This window comes from Falco punctatus (assembly GCF_963210335.1).
Source record: "Falco punctatus genome assembly, chromosome: 4".
NCBI lineage: Eukaryota > Metazoa > Chordata > Aves > Falconiformes > Falconidae > Falco > Falco punctatus.
The window spans coordinates 97,866,595-97,886,332 of NC_137583.1; the positions used below are offsets into that span (position 1 = coordinate 97,866,595).

A 19,738-nucleotide genomic window follows, 5' to 3' on the forward strand; every position below is an offset into this window, starting at 1 on the left:
ACTGAAAAATGTGTACAATAGATGTGAGCAGAAATAAAAGGATGAAAGAGGAAAATGGCTAAAACATAACTGAAAAGCTGGTAACAGAAATTTTACAAAAGCCAGGGAGAGGGGAGTAGGGTATCATTAGCCATTTCCATATCCTAATGGAACATGCAAGTTTCAGTCTGTTACTAAGAGTGGGTCCGTGGCAAAGAGCCCAAATGAGGTCTGAGAAAAGATAATGTACCTTTAATGATTGAAATAGCAAGAAAATTAAATCTAATCATGTTTCATTAAGCATACTCTAGCTCCCATTTTTACTAAATTATTTTATTATGATTTCCCAACTGTCTGTTGAAATAACCTTTTACAGCAATTTAATTCACCATCATAAACAAGTCTCATTTCTCACAATGAAGTCCCCTGGGATTAGTGAGAGGAGATGGATAATCTAAACCTTGCCAATCCTGCAGCCACGAAGGTAACCACTCAGGGAGACAAGGATTTTTGTTTTCCTATTTGTGGCTGAGATCATTAAGATATAATTAGAAATGTATTCATGAGTAATAGAGTGTCTGTTATGGAGAAACCATTTGCCCAACAAGCATCTTCTATACCAGCCTTTAATAAGAAGGGCAGCAGGCATAATCCCCACTTCACTCTCTGGAGAGTTCTGCATTAAATGGACTGCATTAGACATCCCTCTCGCTCCCCCCTTTTTAATGGAATCTTATTCAGGCATCCAGTGTTTTCTCAGACTCCATTGTTACCATCAAAACTGCTAGTCTGTTTGCTTTCAGCAATATGCTCCTGCAGTGCCATCCAGATGTGAGCCCTAAAGATAGCTACGTGCAGTGAATTTAAATCCTGCTCCACAACTTGTTACAGGGCAAGCACATGTGAAACTACACAATATATGGTAACAAATTAATTGGACTGTTCACAGAATAAACCTTGCCTCTCTGCAGTAGTGCAAAAGAGCTGTCAACCCTCTTACGTGTCCCTTCTGCTTTAGTTAAATGAAAAGAGCATGCACCAAACAGAAAGGGTGCACCAAGAAGAAAGGATACTTTACTCAAGTCAGTAACTGGAAGAAATCTATTTTGTCCTTGTACACGATCTAACTTATTGCCAAATTCCACATCAAATCACATGAGACAGCAACAGAAAAATTAAGTGATGTCACCCACCAAACAGTGCTTAGTTATCTGCCACAGGGACCAGTTCACGGCCATCACCAACTGCAGAGTGGACACTGTCAGCCACCATATTTTGTATCATGATGTTTGAACAGGTTATTATTTTATTTGGTAGGCAGGACTTCAAAAGGAACCAAGTATATGAAAAAGAAAAACAGTTCTAGGGCACAATTTTGCTTCCTGTACCCACATGACCAGTAAAGAATTATTTGTTCAAAGCAAGTGAGGGGCACACACTGGACCTTGTAATACAAACAGGTTTGAAAGACAAACCTACGAGAAAAAAAGAGACTACCAAAATTTCAGCTGAGTCTTTGAGATGATGCTACTGTTACAATTGTAATTAGAAAGTTACAGTCAGTAAACTAAGATTAGATCATTGTAGGCTTAATCTTCTTGCATATATTTGGCTATAAATCTACTTTAGCAAAGCAATGATTTTTAAGCTTGCCTATAAAAACATTTTATAAACCAAAATATATTTAGAAACTAAGCATATAAGACAACAAGTAAGTGACGACAGTCAAAAACAGAAAGTCAAAAGCAGAATATTAAGATTTAAATTGTTTTGCTTTGTGGAAGACTGACATTCTAAAATCTAATTATCATCCCGCAATATGAACTCTTCAGGAAGACATTACCATGAGGAATGCATTACACATGACTGAAGCCAAACCAGACAAATTTTTAGATAAATAATCAGAGTTCAGAAGTAGAATATGGAACCCTCTAGAAACTATTCATGGACGTTCAATATTCTTCTACTAGCTCTATTGCAAAGCACACACTAGCTTATTACCTTAGTCATCAGGATGCAGCTGGTCAATAAACATACCATCAGCAACTGCCACGTTTTCCTACACCAGAATTTACTTAGATGAGATCATGAGATACACCTCAGTTGTTAGACAGAACAGGGATAATGTCACAGTAGAATTCCGGCCACAAGATCAGTAACTCTTGTTCTGAACATGTATCTCAGCTTTACTTCAGTATGTGTTTTTTCCTTAAATGCTTTCCCTTTGCCTCGATATTGACTCTGCAGTCACTGGATCAACTTCCAGACAGGAACCAGGGCATCTCGACTGGTCAGTATTGTTGCCAGTGCACTGCCATGGTAGCAATTAGCACCTGCTTTTCTTCAACCCACAGCAACTCCAACACAGATGGATCCTCTGAGACACCATGCAAGCTAAACAACTGTCTAACATTCTCCATACTCAACGCAGCTATACCAAAAGCCCACTGGTACCCTTTTGGGTGTTTGAAGTACCCTCTCCTGAGGAATTCTATGCCAAGGATACATGGGAGCCTCCAGACAAGTCACAATAGGATGCTTTTGCGGCTCGTTCCCAGGTAGGCTTACCCCAGCCTCCAACACAGACAGTTCTTGGGATCCTGCCAGCACTCCAGAAATACAGATGGATTCTTCTCCTTTTTAATCTGGTGGTATTAGAGTACACTGTGCACCAGTGTCCAGTAGAGCTTTATATTCCTTTGGAGCTGATGTGCCAGACCATTGAGTCCACACAGTCCAGTAAACCTGGTTGCCCCTTTCCTCCACCTGGCTGAAGGCAGGGCCCCTCTGTTGTTAGTTGGGAGTCCTCATTACTTGATTTTTGTAACTGCAAAGCAAAAGTGCCTTCATAAGAGTCAAAAGTCCAAGCAGCCCTTCTACTCTGCCCAACAGACAGTGAAGTAGTAGTCTTCCTGTGTGAATATTTTTGGCTGTTGGTTTTCCTTGCACTTCCCGTACTTGCGCTTCTAGTCACCAGATAGGTTCACCATCTTACTTCCTCATGTCCTCCTCCTGGTCACACAGGAAGAACCAAAGGCTTGCATGTGGTGTGCACCACTGGCACCCATTCCCTTAAGCAGAAAAAGGCTGACTCAGGAGCTGAGTATGTGGTTGGAGTGCATGAGGAAGAACTACCCTTCTTGGCTTGCTTGGAGACTTTGTGGGTCAGTCTGTTCACAGCCAAGAAAGAGGCCCACACGGAAGAAGCTTCATATTCTAGGAGCTGTCTATCCAATTCATCTATAGTTGGTGCCTCCAACTATATGCTTCCATGCTTCACCATGGACCTCCATGGGCTGCAGGGCACAGCCTGCCTCACCATGGGCTTCACCACGGGCTGCAGGGGAACCTCTGCTCTGGCACCTGGAGCCCCTCCTGCCTCCCCCTGCACTGAACCTGGGGATCTGCAGGGCCGTTACTCTCACGTAGTCTCACTCCTCTCTTCTGACTGCTGCTGGTGTTGCACATGGGTTTTTTCTCCCTTCTTACATACGTTATCCCAGAGGCGCTACCACTGTCGCTGACGGGCTCGGCATTGGCCAGCGGTGGGTCCATCTTGGAGCAGCTGGCACTGGCTCTATCAGACATAAGGGAAGCTTCTGGCAACTTCTCACAGAAGCCACCCCTGTAGCCCCCCTGCTACCAAAACCTTGCCATGCAAATCCAATACACTTTCCTTAATCAACAAGGAATTTCCAAAACATTTCTTAGGTCAGGTACAATTAGAGCTACAGACACCTATACACTCATACCTGCTAGAGTTAAAGGACTGAAAGCAAGCATGATATTAAATAATATATATTTTGTAATTCATACAATTAAAAATAAGAGCTTAAATAATAACTTTATGTTTGGATTCTCCAAATCACTGTTTAAGTCATGTACTCATTAAGACCAATATACTTGCATCCAACCAAATAAACAGCACAGACTGAAAATTAACCTCGTAAAACAAAGCTAATAATGTGTACTTTTAACTTGCTGATTTCTCAAAGAAATAACCGTTGATTCAGAAAGCAAGTCAATCCAAGTCATAAAACCTAATTTCTCATACAAAAGTAGGAGTGATAAGACAAACTTCTACAGCTAATAACTAAAAACTTAATACAGAAGGGCTCCCATGCATGTGTTTTCAGTATATAAAGCAAAACCTGACTCAGCTAAAACTAGAAGTCTGGCTACCCCAACAACCCACTCGGCAGCAGAAGCGGCCTTCCAAGTACAAGCCAGGTATACAGAACACTTTCCCTAGCCTCTAGGAATTCACAGCCCAATGACTTGGAGCCAGACACAGTGTTTTGAACACAATAGCTCTCAATAGATTTTTTTCTTCCATTAATTTGTCCAGTCTTGTTTTTTAATTCAAGTAAAATAAGGACCCTATGGCACAGAGTTCACAGCTGAACTTAACCCTACAGGAAGCAGCGTCACCTTCTGTCTGTTTTTAAGACCCCAACTGCAAGTTTTCTTCAGTTCTTATAATACAGTTCTATTGGAACATTCAGTGAACAGCAATACTGTTCCCTATTCACCCTGTATGAGCCACTCATGACTGTATGCTATGTGTATATTATACTTCCTCCTCAATCATCACCTTCCAGATTAAAGCATATGGAAAAAGTAATCTCTTCCAGATCATTCCAGACCTTTGATCATCTGTTCTCTCTTCTTTGCAGTTCTACCGTAACCTTTTTGAGATGGGACACCCAAAATCCACACATGGATTAACATGGCGTAATATTTTTTCTGCTTACCATTATAACAGTTCTTCTAACAGTCTATAACATTGTTTGCTTTTCTGACCAGGACTAAGGATTATGCAGATGTTTTTATTAGACTGTCTTATCTAACCACAGTATCTCATTCCTGAGTGACAATGGCAACACATCTTGCATCATTGCATATGCAGAGTCAGGGATGTTGGTAGACACATTGTACAACAGTTTGGAACACATACAGGTTTCAAGGTTGGTTTGAAAAGGAGCGCAAATTAAACTGAAGGTGAGTAGTGTTAGGTGTGAAAAAAACTTGAGAGGTTTTTAATTACACAAATACTCACAAGATCCTGAAGGTTATGTACAAAACTCCTATCAAAAAAGGCTCAGAGTGTGATGAAAGAATATGTGATTGTTAAAAAGCTTTATAACTAAAAAAAACCACCACAACAAAAAACCAGAAAAAACGCAACCAAAACGGTTGAACACTGTGAACTTGCTAAGATCTTAAAACACTTCACATCTGCAGAAAAACTGAGAGGGGAGACAACATAAGCACCAATTGTGTGCCTGTCCAAGTCTTAAAGCAGTCTGTGGTGACGGCCAGTCCTGCTCTCTCACTCCTGCTGCTGGTGACATCCATCATCATTAAGGAACGTAAGCTCAATACCCTTCTGCCTGAAGTTCCCAAGACCACGGACTGATCTGGTGACTGAAATGGAATTCCTGGTACAATCTTCAGGGACCACAGAAAAAGGTCATAAACTCCTCTCATTCAGACTATCTGGGGGAACACCAACAGAATTATTCCTGACAGTGGGCTAGAGAGAAGAACGCACTATAAAATGAAGTACTGCAGACTACTGTTGAAAGCTACATATCAGTATAAAATGACAAATAAAAGAAATAGGATTTCCCTTTCAGGGCAGAAGTTCATGTCTTTTCCATATTTTTCAAAGTCTTTTGAATGATGCATAGATCCAAACCATCTTTACTCAGTGTGAGAAAACAACAGGTTTTTATAGGATGTCTGAATTGTAGAGAAAAACAATGAAAATACTTAACACCATAGTTAAACTACAATAGAGCACTCTGTCATTCCTTAATTTAGCTGATTTTTTAAATATATAATTCTTCTGCTAAACACTACAAAAAAACCACAAACCTTCTTTCTCAGTACATATTTCAAATATTTTACAAATCTTAACTGTTCCAAAGATCACAGAGTTAAAAAGAAAGGCCTTAGTTAACATCTACGTACACTTGTTTTCCATTTAGTTTTAGAGGAAACTCTTCCAGTTTTCCAAGAAAAATCTAATAGCATCAGCTTTTATCTGTCAGGTGCAAAGCTGAAGTTAACATGTTCCCTTAAAGGTCAGAGCTGCACTGTTTTTAAGTAAACATATAATCATTAGGAAAATATTAGCTCTTTCGCCCTAAATTCTCCACAACAGTATTCAAATTCAATCACAAAAGTCTCAAATATATCGCTTAATTAAAATTTGTTCAGAAACACTGTTCAAAACCCACAAGATTAATATTTGAGGTACCTTGCATAATGTCCAAATATATTGCCAGACAAAACCAGTTGGCAGAAATGGTCAGTGACTGTACACATCCATCCACCCTACCCTGCAGTCTTTCTTGGATTTGGTTCATAAAAGGACACCCTCATGCAGTATTAAATGTGGATGGCTCAGATAAGGCAGACACGGGAGCAGAGCCAAGCCAGCTGAACAAGCATAGCCACTTTGGTCCAGCCACCTTGCTTACTGAAAGGTCAAAGCATACAAGGAAGGAGGAAGCAGGAAACAGATGAAGAGCCCAGAGACCCAAACTCAGCTGGAAGGCTACTGACTTGGATTCTGATCTAGAGGAGTTAACATCTATCTACAGGCAGGACACATTGAATGGTGGCTATCATGGCTCAGAGATAACCTGCAGGATAGTTTTTGTTTGGTTGCTTGGGTGGTTTTTAGGAAGATGGACTAGATTGGGCCAGTCACATCATGGAATGACATGTGGTTGACTGCACCGTTGGAGCTCTCAAGTCTAAGACCCTGTCAAAGTAAACTGACTCAGAGCTGCATGCAGCTGAGTTTTAAAAATCTCCAAGGATGGAGATGCTACAACTTCTCTGGGCTCTTGTTCCAGTGTCTGACCACCCTCCTCACAGCCAAAAGTGTCTTCCTATAACAAGCTGGAATTTCCCATCTTCCAGCTTGCTTTCATCCTCTTGGCCTTCCATTGTGCACTGCTGGGACAAGTCAGGCTTCACCTTCTCTGTAGTGTCCCATGAGGTAGCTACAGACAGGAATAAGATCCCCCCAAGACTTCTTTGCAAAGGTCATACGAAATCTATTCTCTCAGCCCTTCTGTGTCTGCCATGTGCTCCGGGGCCCATGATCATCAGGGCCCCATGATCATTCAGTGGGCTTGCTCCAAGATGTCAAAGGTTCAGGGTAAGCACTATCACAGTCTCACAACACATTTAAAATTCTTCTCTGAAAACAGGATTTGATTAAACTATGTATTTCTAGCCAGTTTAGCCTTCCAAGAAGAACTAACTTTTTAAAGTTGTTGAGAATGAGCATTATTACAGCTTTTGTAATTGGAGGGGATTAAAGGAAGCGCCAACTGCCGGGCTCCAGCAAGGTCCAAAGGACAACAAGCAACCCTCTACAACAGGAGCCCAGTGGATTTTGAGCAACAGCCAAGAGCCAGCACACAGTAACAAGCAGATGCTTCACCCTTTGCAGGTGTGGAGACTTGGACAACTGTTTAGTTAGATCCCAAGGCAAACCTTGAAGGGATCACAGGAGTTCTGTATTACCATAACACTGGACAAGTATTAGGGTCATAGTTATTTGTTAATTGTTTTGAAGAGAGCTTAAACTACATCATCACCATGCATCCTTGTAACACTGAGCTGTTTGTCCCAACCAATGGAAGAAGCAAAAAGACCACAGGCCTCAGCTGGGCTGTCACTTTGACGCGCTGCCAAATGTTCTTGGGACAGTCAGAGCAACAAAGTAATAAAGACCGAGACCTGCCCATGCAAGGCACAACAACGATTGTCACTTTGCAGCAACTTTTTCTTTGAAATGCACTGTAAAAATATTTTCTTTCAAAAGACAACTTATAAGATACAATACCACAATACACAAAACAACTCTCCGCTTCAGACTAGTTTAGAAACATTTTACAAAAAAAAACCCCAACCCTCCACAAAAAACAGTATGCTTGCCTGCTTACTGAAGACCAGTAAAATATAACATGAACAGTGAGATCTAAAGAGATGGAAAACAGACACAACATCATAAAACTTATAAAGGTGTTCTAGTATCAGCAGTAATCATGGTCACTATTTCTGCAAAGCACTGACCTACACACTTCACTACTTTGTCGCAATTTTCTTCTTCAGTATGTTACAGCTAGCTTTAAAATCTTATTAAAGTCTTTCAGACTCATGTTTATTATCTGTCAAATTTTTGACTTCTGGGACAGGACAAAAAAAAACTACCAAGCAACACAAGAGAATATTGTTTATAACATGAGTTTTCTTATGTCCCTTAGCACTGAATATAAAATAAAAAACCAGTTATGAAGTATACACACTAAAATATTAGTGTCGAGCAATAGAAAGCAATTCCTGTAAGATGCAAATAGCTGAATTTCCTTCCTATAAAAGAACATAATGCTGTCACAAATGCTGTGGACTCAATTTTTCTCTCACAAGTGGAGCTTCAGGTGATTTTGTAAACAATTTTATTCTCTCCTCTAACAGGAGCACTGATTTGAAATAATTTTCCAGAGGAGAAAAAGAATGATAAGAGATGCTTTAGTAAGATTTTTTTTTTCCTTTTTAAAAGCCATTTTATTATGAATAATATCAATTTATAATATAAAATGCTTTAAAGGATGGTTCTGCTTCCCCTCACATATTTCTTTTTCCATCAGCAATCGTACTGCTGATAGATCTATACAGACATTCAGTCATCAAATAGGCTGTCCACATTTATTTATAATCTGTGCAGTGCTTCTTATTACAAAATCTGAACACCTTCTAAATCCTAATGAATTTATCATCTCTACATTCCTGTGATGTACATTTACTGTTTAGGCATTACCTAACCATAAGGCAGATTCATTAAATAATTCTGCTTGAATAAGGTCCAGCTGGGTCCTTAAACAGGCCTAGTTTTAGAAGGATGAGCACCAATTTCTGATAGTTTTCTAAGAGTAAAGGTGTTCATTGGACACCCAAAGGAGAGAAGCACGCTAAGCACATTTGAAAAAGAAGATGCATACAATTTGCCCAGGGTCAAGAAGATACATGGATCATCAGCAACAAGAGGAAACGGTGCTCTCAGTCCTCTCAGTACTCTGCCAACAAGCCCCATATTCATCCCACAAATCACGTACTTCAGGTAAATGAAATCACCTGAAAACCTATCCTTCTCAAATTCTGTCATTTGTAACGAATACACATTTAACTGCATGACCTCTCAATATTAGAAAGTTGAATTAAAACCAGTCAAAACTATTTTACTCAAGCAATTCTACAAGAACAGCTGAAAATCAGCTACTGATACCATTCAGAAAAACAACATAAAACCCCCAACAACAAGAATTTTCTCAAGGTTGTAAAGGGAAAGTAAATCGTTCCAGCTCTGTTTAAAGCTAGCAGCTGTTAAGAGGAATCTTTTAGAATCTTTTAAAACTTATGAATGCAAAAGTTTTAATTATGCGGTATTTCCTTCATTATCCTAAGCTCATGATATTCACAAAAGAAGTGGCACGCTTCACCTCAGAGGTATATGGCACCTCTCCAAATGAGCAGCATGTGGTTGCCATGTGGTCCCTAAGTCCCCAGAGTACTTTCCATCACTTTCAACACTCCAGTTCCAGTCTTTTCCACGATATTTCTTCAAACTACATTGGTCTTTCACAAGTATGGGACAACATCCATACACTGTGAAGACATCTTCCCCTTAGAACTTACTAGAGGATCCTAGGCAGGATGGTTGCAGCAGCAAACTGCCCAAGTGTTTATTAAGCTTCATGGAAGGCTTTGCACTTTTTAAGCCCTGCATTGCTTTATCCACATTACTACTGTTAGCTAAACTAGTAGCACAAAGGTAGGTGGAGACAACTTCATAAACTGCTGCCACACATTGACTGCAGCAGAGACAAGCTTTAAGCTTTCTGGTTAAGCAAATGTTGAAAGTCTAGCATAAGTCGCAATTATATTGAGGAAGTCAAATCTTTCTCCTGTTTTTTGTAGCAAAATGCCTATGCAAAAGAAACTTTTGTTGATTCTTCATAGGGGAACAAGAGGCTGGAGAGCAGCCCCATGGAAAAAGATCTGAGGGTTGGGTTGATGGCAAGTTGAATATGAGTCAACAGCATGCCCCAGCAGCCAAAAGGGCTGGCCGCGTCCTGGGGTGCATCAAGAACAGCACAGCTAGCTGACTGAGGGAGGTGGTTGTCCCACTCCATACTGCACTGGTGCAGCTCCACCTCAAGTGCTGTGTGCAGTTTTGGACATCTCAATATAAGGACATCAAGCTCTTAAAGTGTGTTCAGAAGAGGGTAATCAAGATGATGAAAGGTCTCGAGGGCAAGACTTACAAGGAACAGCTGAGGTCACTTGGTTTGTTCAGCTTGGAGAAGGCTGAGGGGAGACCTCATCACAGTCTACAACTTTCTCAAGTGGGGCAGCAGAAGGGGAAGTGCTGATCTCCTCTCTCTGGTAACCAGCAATAAGACATGAGGAAATGGAATGACTCTGCGTCAGGGGAAGTTCAGATTGGAATTAGGAAAAAGTTCTTCATTAAAAGGGTGGTCATCACTGGCACAGGCTCCTGAGGGAAGTGGTCATGGCACCAAGCCTGTCAGTTCATAGATCATGGGGATGATACTTTTAGTCATACAATTTATTTTTCAGTAGTCCTGCAAGGAGCAGGGAGTTGCACTTGATGATCCTTATGGGTCCCTTCCAACCCAAGATATCCTATGATTCGGTGATTGATTTATCCATATGCAAAAAATCACCGTACAACATCTAACTACATCTAGGGAAACAAATTATATAGTATGGGTTTTCATTACCAACACATACCAATACCATGCATTTTGGCTTCTAATAGTTCTGTTGTCATCAGTTAAGATGACAATAGTTACGCATCACTAAAAGTTGCTAAGAGGTCATTTTGTGTACAGTGTTAACACTTGCAGAGAACAATTGTCGTAACAGATCAGCAACCTGTTTCAACACTGATCAAACATTTACAGCTCTGTAAGTATATAAACACTTTCCCAGACACTCCCGACTGTAAAATTACTGACAAAAAATAAAATAGAATGTTCCCTTAAAAAAAAATATGTTTTAGTAATCTTCTGCTTCCTGTTCAAAAAATTCCTAAGAGTTACACTTTGACATGTTTATTTCCAGGAGTACGTATTGTGATATGGTGGCATATTGCTTTTAAGTATACACTATTTTCAAGTCAGCAATTTAAGAGAAGTAAGTAGTCTCATGCATCTCATTTTTAAACTGAAGCGTTTAACAAGTTAACAGAGTAACGAAAAAAAACATTTCTACCAGAAGGACCCATATTCTACATAAAATTGGAAATTAACATAATGGACCCTACTGCCTTTTACAATATCTTCTTCAGTCTCTAGAAAGACTCCGATTCATTTGATTTAGCATTAAAAAAGAATACATTTTATTTATATTTATATTTATACTTATCTTTATATCAATATTTATATAATTTTACTATTTATTTAATTTGTTTTAGTTATAATAATTACAATTAATTATAATACATAATATATAATTTATAATGTATATACTATATAATAGATATAATGAAAAAAATAATTTATTTAAATAGGTTAAATTTAAGTATATTTATATTAATATTTATATTAAAAAACACCTTACTGAATGTTGACGCAAGACTTCAGCACATTGGCAAAAACTTGTTAGTTTGGAAAAGATTTAGACCATACTAATTGTTAAAGTGTTCTTTATGCATAGTAGTTTTTACATTTGCATAACACCTATCTTCTTTGAACGTTATTTCATAATTTTTTATCAATCCAAATATATAAATTCTAAGATAGTCTAACACATTTTCACTAGTTTCTCTTTAACTCATCTTCAGATATTAAGTCTCTTTCAAAACAAGTGTTTACTTTGCTTTATAAACCACCCATTAAAAAAGGATTTTGGTATTTTCATTTTCAGAAACCCTCAAAGATTAGATTCTAAGCTGTCACAGCAGTTTTATGTACACAGCCACAGCATGCAATTTGGCTATCAAAACTAATAGATTTCAGGAAATATGCATACTTCATAAATAGGAAAAAAAAATGTTCATTATGGATAAATGTAGGGTTCATAACTATAACTAATGCCCATCCTGTAGAACCTACAAAAATCACTCTTAGAATCTGATTTCAGATACCTTATAAAAGCAGATTTCCCCTAAAAGCAATAAGGAGCAGATTAAATACACCAAAACAAGCCATTGCATTTAACTTTTTTATAATGGCGTTGAATATACAGACGGGAACAGGAATACCACAAACAAAGCTATTAAACCAAATACTCTTTCCTGTTCTTTAAAACTTATGTTGCCTAACCATTCCCAGATATCTTCATGATGATTTTTTTAATAGAGGGCTGAGGCTAAATTAAGGTTTCAATATGCCCACAGACTGGAATGAAATGTCGATAGCCAGTATCAATCTTCTCATGCAAGCACACAGCTTAAAGAGGGACTTTAGCTCTAAGCTCATTTACAGCACAGAGCACCAGCTGCCAATCCCCACTAAGTGCTATAGCTTATATTATTTGCCATATTCACTCCCGATTTTCTGCAGCAGATGAGTCTGGCAGCATAAACTTCTAGTCTGTACAGAATATAAGAAGAGTAAGAGTCTCCTACTCTACTGTTTCAAGTATCAATCCTGGATGATCTACATGTATTTGCAAGAGTTAGAAACATGCTCCCCATTCTTCTAAACAACCAACGAGGTGTGCACCACACTGGGCTAAAAGGTGCTTCGTTTAGTAGACACAAGTAAACTAATGCTTCAGTTGTCGCAATAAGCTCTGATGTGTTCCTCTATACCTATCATCCATGTAGCTGCTAAACAGAAAAATACTTCTACCTCTTACCTCAACAGATATCTCTCAGCAGAAAACAGAAACCAAGTAAAACAAGAATGATAAGGCTCTTGCTTTTCCTCAGATATGTTTTTTCCCTTTGTTAATAGTATCTTCACAGGAAAAGCCTGTCAGAAAACAAGTATTATTTTTAAACTGTTCTAAGTGGGTGGCTTCAGTGCTCTAACTGGATCACAAGGAGCGGAATGTCTGATTCCAACCACTTCCTGTGGCTTGAGTTTTTCCCTCCAATTAAAATTCAAAATGAAATATAAAAATCTAACCACTGCTTCCACTTGGCTGCTATGCAACTTTTCTCTCCAGTTTGGTTGTTGTTGTATTTGGGGTTTTTTATTGAAGGCCTTTGGTTAAAATTATTTTTAGTTTTAAAAGACCCACAAAGCAATCTAGTTATACATGTCTATGCATCCCCTACTTAGATAAAATTTCCACTAAATTATTAGCTTTCTTGAAAAGGTGTTAACCAAATAAAATTGGAATGGTTTTTGGCTTCTTTTAAAGTATGAGTATGAGTATTTTAAAGTATGAGTATGTGTAACTGTTACAATTTTTCTTACTATCACACCTAGCTCATACTCTCTTCCTTAATACTCAATGTTATAATGAACTTCATTTTCAACAGCAGTTACAAAATGAGAAAGCACACCTTCCAAAAAGATCAGTATCGGCCAGCACAACAATGATTTTGAAGCATTTTTTTGAGCATTCGAGAACAGATTTACTGCAGTCTATCAAAAATATGAACAGTACATGAAACTTTAGTTTAAGATGCCCAATTCTGCAATTAAACTTTTTAACACAGGATTCATATAGCAGTCCCAAAATACACAGGGACAGTATAAAACCTCAAACCTAGTGGCAGCTAGGAAAAATAATAATATATGAATATGACTACAATAAGAAACATATTTTCTGTTTTCACAGAAACAACTTTCCACTGTATTTAAAGGAAAACAAATTAAAATTTGTAACTTCAAAATTAATTTTAATTATTTCACAAAGTGTAAAGAAAAGATGTGGACTTGTTTGTGTTAAGAATAGATCAACAGTATAAATAAAACCATGATTATATTTGTAACTTTCAATTAGATTGTACACTTTAGACACTAAGACACTATCTATCATTGTTTAATGGTATTTAATAATAAGATCATTTATAAATACAATAACTTTCAATCTTACTATAATGTCATTTTTATTAAAAGGATGTGCCTTTAAATCCACATTGCCACATTTTTCATGTGATCACTGACCATTAAAATACAGAATGCTGCACAAAAACATTTGACAGCAAAACCTGAATGATGCTGGTGTGATTAAAAGTTACACTAGAGATTTTAATAGGATAAGCACACACTTGTCTACTGAGCTTTAAAATGAGAACACCACCAAGCTCCTAATCACACACATCATTCACTTCAGTTCTTAAATTTATTGGCAGCAAAGCCACAGAATTTCACCAAATAACACATATTTTTTTTCTATGCAATAGATTAGATTCAGATAATCCTAAAGGAAGGCCAGGTAATATTTATGATGTGTGGAAGGCCCCCACATTACCCTCCTCTAAAAAGTAATATAGCACAGAAAATAACATGTATGCCAACTTCATTCTAGGTACTCTGCAAAATCTTAGTAGCAATCTAAAATACAAATAGCCATAATTCATATATATGGAAATAAAATACTTTCAATTCCTTCATCAACCTCACTCCAGCATTATAAGATAACATTGAAAAATAATATTTGGTATGTAATATACTGATACTGCAGATAGATCACAGGTCTGACACAGTAAAATATATTAGAAACTGAACACCATGGATGCAGCAGAAAAAGGCAGCAAAAAAAGTAAACCATGAAACATCCCACGGCAGCTTTTCCTGCTACAATCTCTTCTACTTCATCAGCAGCAGCATTTCCTATTTACACCTTATACCAACCCAACTTTTGGTATCATTTATGTCATCATGGAATTTGGGTAACTATTTTTCATTCCATTATCAAGGGATGTTTACATCTTTTAAATTTTGCACGTTATGATGCCAGCCTTCCTTCCCTATTTCAATCATTTACTGTCCTGAATATACTCATGCATTGCCAATACATCTCCCTTTTTCCAGGGATACACATCACTACATCTTCACTGATCTCAACAGACATTACAGCAAGATAAATGTCAACTCATATTGCAGTCATACCTTCATATTCCTTTGTAGAACTACTCAATCTATGTAACTGTTAGCATTAGGAACTGGGATCAGGGTATTGACAAAATTAATTTGCATTCAATTGTAACATGAAATTCCCCTCTGACAGGAATGCAACAGAGAACTGCATCCAGGTCTTTCACATATTCATAAAGTACACTATTAATGTGCATTTCCTAAATGTAACCAAGTGTTGAGTGATAAATGAGCGTTGAGTGTTTCCAGAGAAGTAACAACTGTATTTAAAGCCTCCTACTAATAAGATCATTAACTAAAACCTAGCTCAGTAATAGCTATTCTCTTAGAAAAACTTTTTAAGTAGACAGTAACAGCCTTTTTCACTGTCCCAGTTCTTTTTGTTTGGCAACTATAACACAAAATCGAAGTCATAAATGACATAAAAGGCTATATTTGGTACGATTCAGCTGAGTTCAGAGATCTAACTGGTCCTGATACATGACGAAGGGTAAGAAACTGGCAAATCTCAGTGCTACCGCTTAGACCACAACACAGGGTAGTATGCAGTATATGAGATAGTGAAACTCCACATCAGTAAGCAGTGAGAAGCAGTCCCATTAAAACCTATTTCTTGTGAATTGCCCAGTATCTGCAAGCCATCGTGTCCTTGCTACTGTGATAGCTAGATTAAAGCTGGTACATTCAATCCCACTTTGACTGTAGCACAGCCTAGAAATGAAGGCTGCTCCTGGAGATACTTTCCAGTTCTGAGCCCACATTATTTCCCTTCAAAGCCTAAAAGAGTCAATGTCCCATCAGTGGCATCACTGGAAATAACATGAACTATATTTAATGATGCATGGAAAACACATTGGGCATTTGGTCTTGGCACAGAAATTATGAAGTACTAGTGATATTCCTTGAACTTGATAGTAATAGCTATACATTAAATCACTGACAATATAAAATAATTTATTGACTCTGAAGCATAATTCAATTTCAATAGTTTAGGGCATGGTAAAATTCTAGGTACAACACCACAGAGCTCAAAGTTACTGATCTGTGCTGTTTCTTGAAACCAATAAAAGCATAAACCTAGACAAAGACTAGTTTATGAAGCATAATGGAAAGTAAATGATATGCAGCTCCCTTCACTCATACCACCGTGAAATTTATTTCAGAAACCTATAATGAAGGAGTCTGCTAATCTGGTCTCTTCAAGGAAAACCAGCCTAACAACTAATCCTTCCAGTCCAATTCATCCTGGCTGCTGAGCCTCCCCAATCACCTAAGATTCTTTTGCTGAATTCACTTTTTGGTAGGGGAAAGAGAGGAATAGGAAGGAGGGTGGCAACCTGTGTAGGGTCTCACATCTTTGGAGGTGAACAAGACCACCACTGACAGCGGGGTGCCATTAAGGCCTGAATGCTATATTTGGCAACAGAAGCCAGTACAGATGCCATCTTCAAACAAAGCATGTTGGAAGGGGATTTTTTTTCTCCCTAAAAGCTGTAAGGTTTTTCCCCTCACAACTGTAATTATAAGCTCAAAGACAGCTATACAGGTTTGGGAGAGTTGTGAAATCTTCACAGACCACCAGCCACGCAGACAACTTTGAGTTTAGCTGCTTTTTACCCTCTCCAAAAACCTATTTCTAGAATTCATGACATCAAACTGTATGTGGGGAGGTCAGGACGGAGCATTTATGACTTACTCTAACTTAGCCTACTTAGATGGCATGACATACACACACGTTAAGTTCCATGACTACAGTTACATTATAAGTTGTTTTTCAAGATCTGAGAATATTTCTAGAGATCATAACCAGTGTTCAAATACTCATAGCTATATACTAACGTCATACGTGTGTGCACACACGTCTGTGTGTACACATATAGGTGGTTTAATTTCAGGATTCCAATACCTGGAGACCTTTCAAACATTAATTCAATATTTGAAAGTATTAACATGAAACATTTCACTTCCATATTTAAATGTGTTCCCGTCTTGTTACTAACTAAAAGCAGTACTCATTCCAGGTCAAAACCGCTCATGAACTACTGTAAAATGTTGTTTTTGTTGTTAATACTTATCACAAGAAGAGATTTATACACATATGTACATAAAATACCATAAAGCCTGTGTTCTGTATGCTACTGAAAAAAATCTATCATCACTAAAGAGGTTCCTTTAATAAAAAAGGGCTTATCTGCATATGCAGTATTAAAGAGATTTAAAACAGGCAGTGAAATAAATCACTGGAAAGGAAAAGCAAAGATTAAAATATTTAAACCCAAGAAAGGAATATCAAAATTGATTCAGAATCATATTTATGAACACCACCTACCCTGAGTAAGACTGAATTTCAATAATGATACAAAACCAAGTATGCAATCTGCCTGCACTGCATAGTTCATGCATATTTATCTATAATGCATATTTAATATTCATCAGGACCATGCTTGCATGACAGGACACTTACCTGACACAACTTCATGAACAAAAAGATTGAAAAAATAAGAGACTATGGATTTTAGCAATGAGAAGGCTAGTGGATAGCACAGTACCCAGCTTCCAAAGTAGCCTACAGATTTTTCTTCTTCATTAACATATTTTTTTGCAACACTTCAGAGACAAAACCATCAACAATTTTCAAGATCTTTATGAGTGGCAGACCCTACGTAGGAATGAAAATTCAGCATATGACTATCCAAAACCATATCCTTGATATTTATATTGAAAGAAATTCCGAAAGCCTAAGTGGGAATTGGCATTATCATACCAACAATATCAAACCTGGGTTTCACACTGTTAAATAAAATGAAAGTTCCTCAGCATTTCTTGCTTGGGCTGGCAAAGATGTAGTTCTGATTAAGGATCAAGCTCATTAATTCTATTTTTCAGGGGTTTATTTGCTTCAAAAAGGAAAAAAGTATTTATCTTATAAAAGAAACCTTTTATTCAGGCAAATTAGTTGGTGAGAACCACATAAATGGCTGCTTAAGCTAGATTGTTTCGTATTGACAGACTGTTCAGTTTATCAGTATCTTCTCATTTTATCAACAAACCTAATGAAACTTACTAGTCTGACATTATTTGGGAGATAAAATACCTATCTATTAGAAAAAAATATATATATAAAATTATTCTTACCAAGATGACTTGGAAAAGAACTGGAAAAAGACGTATTTCTTCCACAAGGCTGCAAAAACAAATTTTAAGATTTATTTAAGAAGCAAGGAAGTGAATTCTTATTTAGCACACTTAACTCATAAAAGGAGCAGAGTAGTGCGCTTGCCAAAATCCATGACCCAGAACCTCAGCCTCTGAGTAGCTCTCAACAAAAATAAGCTCCACTTCAGTTATTAAATAGAAACAGCAATGTTGTACTGCTTTGGAAATTACTTCTAGGTCTGCTTCACTGATCTGATTCAAGTGAGTGGAACAGTAATTAAATTAGTATTTTTAAATGGCAGAAATTAATAACAATTCAGAAATATAATACCATACATACTACGAAACAGTGTGCACCATTAATAATTTGAATTAACAGAGTCAGTGTGCATCGTGAAATTACAAACATGATGTGTTTTTTAAAGCATGTTACGTTAACTAACTTCTTGGGTTTAACATATTAATACGTGATACATTTGTCAGCCACTTCTGTTGACAATACTGAGGAGTGGTTAGCCGAAAGCATTTAGCTATATTCCCTTGAATTTAAAAATCACATACAAACTAGCATATATATATATACTTACAAAAAAGAATATTCTCAAAAAACAGTAATACTTTACATTAATGCAGTCTTTTCTATTCACAAAACCCATAACACCTTATATTTATTAGTAAAGGATGTGTCTCTCACAAACACTACAATGACACATAAATTATGATTACATAGTCTTTTGTGTATTATATTATCTAATTTGAAGAATGATTGTCCCTTTTCCTTACACGCCAAACTAGATGCCTATTCACCAAACACCACAGAAAACACCAAATAGTGTTTTCCTTGTGTCTTTGTAACATTAGTGAAGTGCTTCAGAAACAACAGGTAAGCTTAGCCTTGTAATACAGCTGTAAGATAAGACTGTATGATGAGTCCCATGTAATAAATACAGAACTCAATCACAGAGACCACATCTGAAAGTGTTGAGGATGTCCACCATGACCGCATGCTCAACATGTGCTTTTGCACATTTATTTGGGGAATGAGGCATACAACATACTTCAAAATTGTCTTGCAAGTCGTAAGTCAGTTAAAAAGACAAAGTTCTATTACACAGTTCTCTGTGAATGAACAGGAGTGATACTTGACTAAAATAAGCATTTCATTTCATGACTGAAGCTTTACTGTGTAATACTCTGTACCAGCTTCTGGTACAACAATAACCAGATTAATTCTGTTTGGTTAACTATTTGTTAAGAAGAAACCATATTTTCCTACAATTACATGTTTCCATTTAAGAGCTTTTACTCACATCCATCCAGTAAGAAAAGACAAGAAGGTATAATTTGTTACAGATAGTGTAAGCTAAAGCACTAGTCTGTGAACTGAAGCAACTAAAAGGAATTGCACACTGTCTTCTATGAACTTAACGAAAAAATTGAAAGGGGGCTAGAACAAGCATCCAAGTGTCATAAAAATCATAAAATGCTTCATTTAG

General features: G+C 37.4%; 1 protein-coding gene across 5 annotated transcripts in view; it reads right to left on the reverse strand.

Annotated features, from left to right (window-relative positions):
* The window catches only part of ULK4 (unc-51 like kinase 4), a 249,658-nt gene that overhangs the window by 104,949 nt on the left and 124,971 nt on the right, over positions 1-19,738 (reverse strand). For all 5 annotated transcript variants that reach the window (XM_080382620.1, XM_080382617.1, XM_080382621.1 and 2 more), the window contains exon 31: positions 18,222-18,270. In XM_080382620.1, the coding sequence (XP_080238746.1) occupies positions 18,222-18,270 (49 nt within the window). The remainder of the gene's footprint in view (positions 1-18,221; positions 18,271-19,738) is intronic.